Genomic DNA, 11,129 nt, shown 5'->3' on the forward strand with positions numbered 1-11,129 from the left:
ATCTGTCCAGCGTGAAGCAACAGAAGAAAAGCTGCCTCTTAATTTTCCTAAGAAGTTAATAGAGTAAACCAAAGACAAAGCTGAGTGAAAACTGAATTTACATTCAACAGGTTGCAAGAAAGAGATTTCCAGTGGGATGTAAATATTGCTCCATGTCTACTGGATGTGTCAACCCTTTGCTAAGACATTAGCCATAACAATATAAGCTTCAAGTACATCAATAATCTGTTGCCGAGAGATTGTTTTGGATCTTTTTAATTTTTAATGACTAAAAATTACCTTGATTGCAGCTTTAAAAGTGAATTAAATGAATGAAATGAATTATATATACAATTCTGAAGATCTTTTAAATGAGCGTCTCAAACATCATCTATATAATAGACAGCCAAAGTCATGACGTCCGGGCTAGCTTCCACTAGTTTCTGCAACTTAATGCAATTTCACATTCAGCATTTATTTCATTGGTCTTTCTGAAAAAATGAAGCGGATTCCTGGGGTTTACTTTAAGACAAATTGGCATCCACTACAGCTCTCACTACTAGAAATTGAAACCTTAAACATTTGCTTTGTGAACACAGAAAAAAAAAAACTGCAGCGCCCATGAAAATTTATAAGTGCAGTAGCACGTGTACTTTATGTCATCATAACTTGTCGGTGGCCATAAAACTCACCAACGCTCTTTTCTAAAGTCATTTTTCTGACTTTCTAGATGTAATCTCTGCTGCAGCGTTCAGTCCTCCCTGTCCTGCTGTTATTACAGACATGAACTAACAGCGACCTCTCAACTTGCCTGGGACTCGCCTCTTTTGTTGAGCTGTGATATTAGGCCCGCAAAGATGTAGGGCTTATGGGAAATTGAGTTTGTTAAACGCCACAAAAAACTGAAGTATTGAATAAACTACAGTATTACATTGTTTCTCAAAGAATTACTGTATTTATGGTGCAAGAACATCGACACACTATGGAGTATGGAAACCTGAACCTTCATCATCATCCTTCATTTTGGCTCAATATTAGCAGGAGCATTGCATAGCCTTATTTATGCTTTTTCAGTGCAGTTTCAGTGTTATTCGTGTACAACATAACAGTCTACCACACATCACATGTACACAGACAGTTTAATTGCTTGTGTGTGTGGAGGAACTGACCTTGCTCATGTCAGTTTCCCCGCGAGCCGTCAGTTCCGTCGACCTCAAGCTAATTGCTGAATGACAGGTTGTGTAAACTCTTGATGCTACACGTGTTAGACTGGCCTTTACGTGCCAGACACACACCAGATAGTGTGCAGCAGTAATACCTGACACATGTAAGCTTCATCTCTCAGCATTAAGGGTCTGAAAAAGTTTGAAAGTTGACATTAAACTTTTGTAGCTCTACCATAAATAACATGTTGTTCAGCACTTCCTTTTTTTTTTTTTCCAATTCCAGAACGGAAAAATCTTATTTGTTAAAACACGGCACTGAGTTAATATTTTCATTGGTTGTTCTGCAAGACATAGAGCCCATAAGGTGATGATTAAGCATGGAAATGCATTCTGCCTCCAGAACCTTGAGGTTTGCTGTGGTTGTTTAGAATTGTTTGTTGACAACCCTGTTTCCTATCCTCTGCACCTCCTCTTGTCCTGAGCACATATGGTTGGCTCGCTTCTCTACATGCCTGGCCTCGGCTGAGAGACTGAGGCTTACATGGCTCAGTAGAAACCCCTTGACCCGTGTGATGCTACTGTCCATCTTTGGAAAAATGTCACCCTCTTCTAAATCTCTTTGCTGATACGGAGATGTTCTGTTTCGTCACGATGAGCGAAGAACAACGTGATTCCCTCAATAAGATGCAGTCTGGACACTGAAGTCATCATAGGTTTCGCCTCCTTGTCCTGACCCCGGCTTCTCCCTTCCCTGCTGAGAGTTACACTCTCAGCTTGCAGGAAACACTATCCACCTTCCAAAGCCTGCGTTGTCGGAGGAACACAAAATTAGTTGAACTTGTGCTTTCCGCGTTCCTCATTCCTTTAGGCAGCCAGACATCTCTTCTGGTTTCCATTTGTTTTAAGCTATTAGCACTCATGACCTGATAAGGGAGTGGTTGGTGAAGCACAAACATCCGTCTCTGAATACATCCGTCATTGTCCATATGTGTTTGACTGGAGCAATAATATCCGCTCCTGGAAAGGTTTGACTAAAAAGGCCTGGAAGTGAAACTACTGCGGTGTGCACAAGTGACTTTATGTAATCCTCAACCAAGGTCCGAATATTATGTGCTCTAGTATTCAGAAAATATGTTCCATCTCAAGAAATGTCTTGGACAGGCGCAGCACTGGCTGTTAAGCAATTGAAGTGCACAGGCAGCTGACCAGAAAAAAAACAGCACTTTAAAGACTTTTATAGGGGTTAGTTTCTGGCATGTGAGAGTTAAGTGCTCTGCATGCTATGAATGTCACCTCCAGTCAGTTTCCACTGGTGCTTTTTTTGCTTGTTTGCTTTTGTAAGACGGATACTACTGGCAAAAACACACATCAGTCAAACATGTCTTTATTTGTAGATGATGTACAGTCTGTTTTATTTGACTGTCTCTTCTGCATTTGGCACGACATCAGTTACGTCTGTGTTGACAGCGCCTGAGCCATTCAAGTGGCTGCCTCCTAGACAACTTACTGGCAATGTGCTAAACAATAAGCTGGCAGTGAAGCTGAAATTAGATATTTTTACCATTCCATTATGGGAGTTCAAAGGAGGAAAAAAAAAAAAAAGAAGAAGAGGGGACCTAAACATGCACTTGGAAGCAACGTTTTAACATTTACTCCTTGTGGAGTTAAAGTGAAGACGTGGCGAGATGGAGACGAGTTGATTATCACACTGCACTGAGAGCAGGATAGGGCTTTGCTGGGAAACAGTGATTATCTTAAGAAATTGTCAGTTGCAGAGATGAGCTTAACACAGAGTGTGCACAGACTGAACGGCTGTCTGTTCAACTGCATAAGTCTCCTCTAGTGCAATCCTATCATTTCTTCTCCCACATTTGGACAAAGCCAGTTATCATTTATCATGGTCAGTGTGTCACTTCTATAAATATTCATTATTCAGGCCATGAGTCAACCAGGAATTGTTTGCAGCTAATTGGATCCGGTTTCAGACACTTGTAACAGAGTTGGGACCCTCAGGGACGTCTGCACCTGGTATTAAGAACTTCATTGATGACACTTACATCAGCGGCCTGACCACAGTGTCGCAGACTTGTTGCATTTGTTGGGAATCAATCACGCCTGACTCCTGGTGCGCCTCAGTATTCCCAAGGTCTGTTAGGGTCACTTGCGGGTCGCGACGTGTGCGCGCAGTAACACAGGGCAGATGCTTTGTCAGCATCAATATATTTAGGTCCGGCTCACGAAGCGCTCTGGAGGACGTGTTCTTGAATTTCTCGGGAAACTTTGCTCCATGCTCGCTGCCTGAGTAAAAGCATGGCATGTCTGTTCTCCCTTGGAAAACAGGGCTTGAAAATGACATGACTGCACATTAAGGATGATGTAGTGAAATTTAATATCTACAGTCCTGCAGTGGCACGACTAAAGACAAGCTCTCAGTCAGTTGCTACAGTGATTTCTCTGTTTTGTGTTTACGGTAAAGTTTTATTTGACCCTTTAAAGGAGCCCTTGTCCCGGTAATTAAAAATTACACTTGCGTATAAAACTTTGCATAAACACCTCATTTAGGTTGGATCCATTCTCAGTGCCTGGATTGTGTAACTTGCTGCATGACTGCAAGTTCTTCGGTTTCAGTGAGCGCTGGTGGTACTGCTGGCAAGTGTGCTCCAGATATGACAAGCATCCACAAATAAAGCAAAGAGGGATGCGTTTGAAAAAAGGCCTCGAGGGAAGAGAGGCAGAGAGGAGTGATGCTGAGTGATGGCTTTGGCTCACATCCACCCTCATAAACAAAGAAATGTTGGTGTTGTGGTGACGCAGAAATCTCAGGAGTGAAAATTCTTCTCTCTTTTGCAAAGCTGTGCAGACAAACGGTGGCAAACCTCAACTTCCTAATTCCTGGAATTTCTCTGCACAGACCAACGTTTCCGAGCACGCACACATAAAGGCGAATGGGTGAATGAATGATAACAAATAAGCCAGTTTCTTTCAAATATATCTGCCTTTACTTTATTCATGTACTGTACAGTATTTCATTTTCCAAAGTCTCTATCATACTATATGACAATAATGGCTATTTACTACAAAAAGGTTGCATAAATAATTTAAATGTGGAAATAAAAAATAAATATGCTGTTCATTCTTTATTACAGTCCTTCTTTGTGTCTGTAGAAAACAGCCCTCCCTCCCTCCCTCCCTCTCTTTAACAGCCCGTCATGCGAGGGCACCACTGCAGAAGCCACACAGGTTCGCGTCGCAGCTCTCAGCTCTTACACGATAATAAACCCCCCTTCCAGTTGCTATTTCAAAACATAGAAGTCGGAAAAAGAAGCAAACATTGTCAGTACAGTTTAGACAACCCCAAAACAAAAAAAAAAAAGAAAAGTCAGGAAGCAACATGAGCCGGGGAAAAAAAAACAACGGAGTGCTGACAATATGCGGAAACATTGTGAGTATTCTTCGTGAAGTTCAGTCCCGTCTGAGGCGTCGCTCGAGGAAGGAGGTTGTGTCGTCTGCGCTGACAGACTGGGTATCGCCGCTTCCTCTTCCCGCCGGATTGCAGCAGTCAACACAATGATAAAAACTGAATTATTGTTATCATTAGGTTATTTTTATTCCTATCTTTCCTGTCTGAGCTATTTACAGGGTGGTGCAGAGAGGAACGGAGGTGTTCTTGAATCTTACAGGCTGACACAACAGAGGGGATTTGGGCTGTCGATGGCTGATCGCTGCTCTATTTGGCCCGTTGCAAAAGAATTCCGGTGTGGGCGTGTTGGAGAGCGCTCTGCCCCTAGGTAACAACACAACCACGCACAATTTTCTGATGCCTCCTACACACATGTGCACTTTTTGTATGTGATTCCAGCAAACAGGAACCGGCTAGAGGAAATGGCTTTTTATGACTCAAATGCTAACACAGGAATGGGCTCATTTAGTAATTAAGAGGAGTCACAGGAATGCCCAGTGCCCCCTGTGGTGTTAGTGCTGAGGAAACTGCTTTCTCTCCTAGTCTCTCCACTCTCTCTTTATCTAGTCGTGGGAAAAGGCGCTACTGTAACTGACAGGCCTGGTTGTGGGGCTGAGTCGGGGGGGGGGGGAGTGCTGTAGGTCTGTCCTGATGAGTGAGGCCTTTAGTGGGCTGTCAGAGAGCCGCGTGGACCGCCGTGCACGCCAGGCCCTCTGCAAAACTGTCAACATCCCACCATCAGAGCCCCCAGAGCTGCCACCATCTCCTCCACACACAGCCAAAAAGGAGATGGATTACAACCACTTTGGAGCGGAGATACACCTTTTCAGCTTTAAACAGAGCCGTGGTGCAGTGTAGCTCTGCATCCGCTGGATGTTTGTACAGATGGGCCTGAGGCCTCGGGGAGTACTTCTCATTATGCTTAAATGAAATGTGGCTGAGTGCAAGACGGAGACCGAGCTCAGGGAGGTTTTTTGAGCTGTTGGGGTGATCAGATACATATTATCCGACGTGGTGCAACATCTCCTTACCAGTCGCAGTCGTGGCAAGTCCTGGCACTGACTCATGCAAATAAGCAAAAGTTCACAAATGTGCTGACAAGTGGCTGAAAAATAAAAGACGAATGACTTAACATCAGCCCAGCAATTAGCTTATGAATTCGCTCTCTTTGAAATTTCTCTTGCATCTTCTCCCTATCTGAAGGAGATATGTTGGTGTGTGTGTGTGTGTGTGTGTGTGTGTGTGTGTGTTTGTGTGTGTGTGTTTGTGAGTGAGTGAGTGAGTGAGTGTGTGTGTGAGTGAGTGAATGTGCTTCAGTCTTTGTCCTCAGATGCTGGAGAGCCACATCAGTACGAGTTGCCTGTCACTGGTGTGTTGTTCTTTTTCCGCTCTTGAGGCGAACGACTGTGCTTCTTGTTGCGTTGCGTCTTCGGGACCTCCTTGGCCACCGACTGGTTGTGGTGGGGCCTGAAGCGCTTGCACTTGCAGGAGGTGACCACGCGGATTTTGTAAGTCCGTGTGTTGCCGTTAGGACACTGCAGCTGGACCCTGCGCGTCCGGGAGTGCGCCGGGATGCAGCGGTAGTCCGAGGCGCTGCTCCTCCACCACTTTCCCCGGACGATGGAGTTCGGCATGAGGTGCGCTGGCATGCACTGGCCCGAGCACACCAGCTCCCTGACGGGTTTGGCGCTGCGGCAAGATCCGTCGGTGATGTAACGGGTGGAACGCAGCTCCCTACAGCTCAGCTCTGAGGCACCTGGGTTGAAGAGCAGGATATCACAGTTACACTCATGGCTTCAGCCCAAAACAAACACTTTGAAGTGCCGCACACTGGAGTGGACAGGTTAACTGCTTCAGCGCTGCGGCTCAGTCTTGTGCTAATTTCTCCGATTCTGTTCATGAACTCGCCGCTTGTGTTATTTAGGAACAATAAGCCAAAGAAAGAAAGAAAAAAAAAACATCAGGCAGCACATTTCCGTTCGACACACTGTGCAACACAAGAGCGCAGCCGAAAAATGCACCTTTACAAATTCAACTTAATACAACAATTTGTGCGTTTAAGTTAAGCCTTAAGCCAATGAGATTCAGATCAGAGTTTCTGTATTTGATTCATGGTCTGATCATTAGCTGACGATGGGGCTTCACAAAAGAAATCCAGCTGGCAGCAATCAGCTGATAGCAAATCCAGACCAGAGGGCCATTAAACAGCTCAATCAAACCTAATGGAGGTTTGGGCTGGAAGGAAAAGCTGGCATACAAGCGTTGGCCCTCAGGAAATGTATGTGGTGATGGAAGAGTAAATAGCTGTCTGGTTATTTTAAGGCAGCGCTGCAACTGTACAATTTTGAACAAACTGGACATCTGCCAGACTGATTTGAGACAACACGCTCAGCCTGTAATCCTATATTTCAGCCACAGCTTTTTAACAGCCGTATGCATGAGTTATTGTTCTGTGTTTTTTTTTTTTTTTCTTCTTGTTTTGTTTTTTTTCACATGCAGTGAGTAAAAAAGGGGCAAAAAGGAACTGTCGGTTAAGAAATGATACACTCAGAGAGGGATCTGTTTTCCTCTGTGGCTTTCTTTGCAAAAAGGGCTGAACAAAGGATTTATGTGAGGTGACTTCTTCTTTCTTTTTTTCTCCCCATGAGAACCTGATCTAGTGTTATTCTGTGGCCCGCCGCTGAAGCGACCACAGTATACAGTGTCCACAGCACGCACTGGGTTAGCGGTTTTGCACCAGTTACCACAGGTTGTCTTGTTCAACGAGCGTCGGTGTCTTTCCCCTTCACATTTCCTGCTCTCCTCTTTACTGTTAGCCTGGAAAAAAAAGCATTGCTAATGAGGGTGGCCTGAAGAAAAAGAGAAAGTAAGATCACACACTAGACTACTGTACAGTTGCGTGAGCTGGTCTTCTCCTGCGGCGGAGAGAGGCGAGCCTTGGGAGAGGACTGGAGGGAGGCCAGGCAGTGGTCAAAGCCTCCGCTCTGACCCCACAGGGACCATGAGAAGCCGTCCCAGGACGAGAGCTGAGAGGCGGACGGAGAAAATAATCCAGGAGATTTCTGTCTCCCTGTGAAACCCATCACATATTCCTGCTTATCCATATGAAAACAAGGAGGATGCATTTTTTCCAGCCCTTTTTTGGAGACTAGTAAAAAAAAAAAAAAAAAAAAAAAAGAATGTAAAACATGATCTTGTTCAAGGTGTGGATTTGCTGCTTTGCGTTTGATTTTCTCAGCCCATCTCCTGAGGTGTTAAGATCCTCAACAGTCACATTAACAGGTCCTGACTTGCTAATTCCCTCGCTCCATCAGCTGATGTTCCTCTAATGTAATCAATCATCATCTCCTCTGAGCTCGCCTTTGAGTGGCCATGATTAAACGACAGCTAAACTGTGTGAGAATATTCGCACCACCCATCTTGAATCCATGAGAGCAAGCGTTAGATTATCCTACGTGCACGGCTCAATCAGAACACACAACCTTTACTGGCCACAGGTGGGAATCATTCTCAAAGGCAGTGTTGCATTTAAAAAGCAATTTCCAAACCCCCCCCCCCCCATACCTCCCCAAAAGACACCCCCCTCCACCACCCGATGAACAAAATGTGGGGTTTTTCTATTTGGGAAACATGTTGTTGCAATCAAATAGTTATGGTGGAAGTAGAGCTTGACTAATAGTATAAAGAGAGAAGGAAATAAACTGGAGGACAACGTGAAAAAAGACCTGATGTCTCTGTTAATGCTCCACTTCAAAATTGTGTAGGAGAAGAAACCACAAGAATGTGTGTATAAGTTGCTCTCATCACCCTCAACTTTGGCAGTGAATTAAGCAGAAAACACTCTTCCCACACGGCGGAGCTGCTCTTCATCAGGGAACCGGTGTGAACATCAAGTGAGAGATAGAAATATATAGATCTATAGATCTATATATACATACATATATATCTATATATGTATGTATATATCTATAAAATTAAAAGCTTTTGCTCCTTTAGAACAAAATCAGAGGTAGAAAATTGAAGAACAGGTAAACTTATCAAATGTATCTTAAATTTATGAAGTAGGTTCTTTAACATTTGTGGTAAAGAGGGAAGTCTGAGCGCAGCCACTGAACCGCAGTTCCAACAAACACTTCAATCTTTTACTTTGATAGACATTTTATTCTTTACAAAAATAAAACATCATAATCTTAAATATAAATGTATACTGTCTAGACGAGATTAAATTAAATACATTTACATATTTCCGCGCACTTGTTCACACAGACTACTGTGCATGAGGTCGCTTGTGGCTGATACACAGCTTTACCTCTAAATGTATTTATTCCTCCTTATATTCACGGTTACGCATCAGGCCCCTGATAAAGACTCAATAAAATGACTAATTACAACAGAATTAATTATGAAACTGCTGCTTTCAATTTCATTTCTTTCCAAACACCTCACAATGCGTAAAATTCAGCATTTTAAAACCTTGAATGAACTTCTCTGAATACTTACTGAAGGAGACTGAGTTCGCGCCTCTTCCACCGTTTTTCGCCCTGTTATTCATACTGTTGCTGTTGCTGTTATTGCTGCCGTTGTTCGCCTGTGGTATTGCCTCCTGGGGTGTCCGAGTGTTTTCTCTGTACTCCGGTAAAATCTCCGTAGCATCATTCTTTAGTACCTTCCATCCCTTGACGGCGGTGCAGCATCCCTGGAGCAGCAGCAGCAGCGCCGAGCTGGAGACGAGGAGGGCCAGAGACACCTGCATGCTGGTCGGCCGGCGGCACAAATAAAACCACAGCGACGAAGAGAGGGGGGAAAGAATATACACACACACGCACACGCTCACACACACATTAGAGATGCCCTGCTGCTTGGACAGGTTTGATCACTTCCACCCTCAAAGCGAGAGGCGCACGCGGTATTTAAGCCTACGCAAGTTCGCGTCAAGGCTGACAATTAAAGCGCTTACACGGAGTGGGAGGGGTCGAACCTGGGCGAGAGATTCATTGAGAAACAAGGAGGGGAGAGGGGTGGATGCGTGCGCAAAGACGAGAGGAGAGGAGGTAAAAAGGACAGAAGAGGGGAATAAAAGAGGGGGAAAGGTGAGGAGGAGAGGAGAGGAAGGAGGGAGAAGACTAGAGGAGAAGAAATGGGAGGAAAAGAGGAGAGGAAAATCAAGGAGAGGATAAGAGTAAGAGGGGGTAAGGAGAGGAAAATAGAAGAGGCAGAAAGTGAGAGGAGATGAGAGGAAAAGGGAGAAGATAGAGGGAAGGGTCAGGAGGAGGAGGAGGAAGAGACAGCAGAGGAAAAGAGTAAGAGGAGAGGAATGAGAGAGGAGAATGATAGAGAAAAGACAACCGAGGAGAGGAAAAGAAAATAAAGGAGTGGAGAGGAAAATAGAGAAGAGGTGAGAAGATTGAGGGGAAAGGTGAGGAGGAGAATGAGAAGAGGAAAATAAAGGAGTGAGAAGGGGAGGATGAAAGACAAGAAAGAGGGAAGTGAGAAGAAAAGAAATTTGATTTTTATGACGGGGAGAAGAACAGAGAGAGAGGAGACAAGGGGAGAAGAGAGAGTTGGGGGGGCGAGAGAGTGACAGAAGAAGAGAGGACAATAGAGGTGAGGGAAATGTAAGGCAGAGCAGCTGAAATGGGGGAGAGAGGAGGTAAGAGGGGAGAAAATGAGAGGAGAGGTAAAAAAAAAAATAGGGGAGGGAAAGAGTGAGAGAAGAAGAAAAGAGGGAAAAAAATTAGAGCAGAGAAATGGGAGAGGTGAAGAAGAGAGAGGAGAGAAACAGTGAGAGGAGATGAGGACAGAGGAAAAGGGAGGGAAGGAGAGAAAACATGAGGAGAGAAGACGACAGAAGGAGAGAAGAGAGGAGCCCACTTGTGCCTGAGTGTGATGAGTGAGAGCGGATCTGCACATTTCTCCTCGCTGTTGTTGTTGTTGGAATTAAGTGTACAAATGCATCTTCTCCCCCTCTTAACGATTTCCGCAGCATTACGTGTCTCTAAAGCATTCAGCCGTTTTCTTTTTTCTTTTTCTTTTTTTTTTTTGAGGTGGTTTATTTTGGACTGCGTCTCAAGGCGAAGCGGGGAAATGAAGTTGTTCCACTGCTGCAACATGCGCCTCACACTCCTCCTCAGAGTCTCTCCCTGCCTGTTTGATACGAGGCTGTGCACACGTTAATCATTGATGTCTCACATTAATTACCCATAATCACACAGCTCAATAGAGACATTCAAACCAGTGAGACGCTCAGCGGGGGCTTTTTCTTTTTCTCGCACCTTCAAGAAAATGCACTGACCCTTTATCAGCCGCTTCCTGCTGCAGTGAGATACAACACGGCACCATGTGTTGTGTACATGATTTGGATCTAGCTAATGCTCCACATGGGAATCCAATAATCTATATCCTTTTGTATCTGCTTTGAATAAAATGATATAGATTGAGGACTGAGTTTTCTTGGCATCCCTCATTTCCCAGTGATTTGATGAGTGCTGACAGATGGAGGCTCTTTCATTCAAACACTGCCCTCT

General features: G+C 44.4%; 1 protein-coding gene across 1 annotated transcript; it reads right to left on the reverse strand.

The window, feature by feature from the left end:
* Positions 1 to 4,121: 4,121 nt before the first annotated feature.
* Positions 4,122 to 10,072, reverse strand: sost (sclerostin). Its single transcript, XM_023407714.2, has 2 exons — positions 9,106 to 10,072; positions 4,122 to 6,361 (listed from the first exon to the last, which is right to left on the reverse strand). The coding sequence occupies exons 1-2, from the start codon at positions 9,356 to 9,358 to the stop codon at positions 5,952 to 5,954; spliced, it is 663 nt and encodes a 220-aa protein (XP_023263482.1). The 5' UTR covers positions 9,359 to 10,072; the 3' UTR covers positions 4,122 to 5,951.
* Positions 10,073 to 11,129: the final 1,057 nt, after the last annotated feature.

The sequence above is a fragment of the Seriola lalandi genome, unplaced genomic scaffold (genome assembly GCF_002814215.2).
Source record: "Seriola lalandi dorsalis isolate HSWRI2012SDOR001 ecotype SW California unplaced genomic scaffold, Sedor1 jcf7180002054346, whole genome shotgun sequence".
Lineage (NCBI taxonomy): Eukaryota > Metazoa > Chordata > Actinopteri > Carangiformes > Carangidae > Seriola > Seriola lalandi.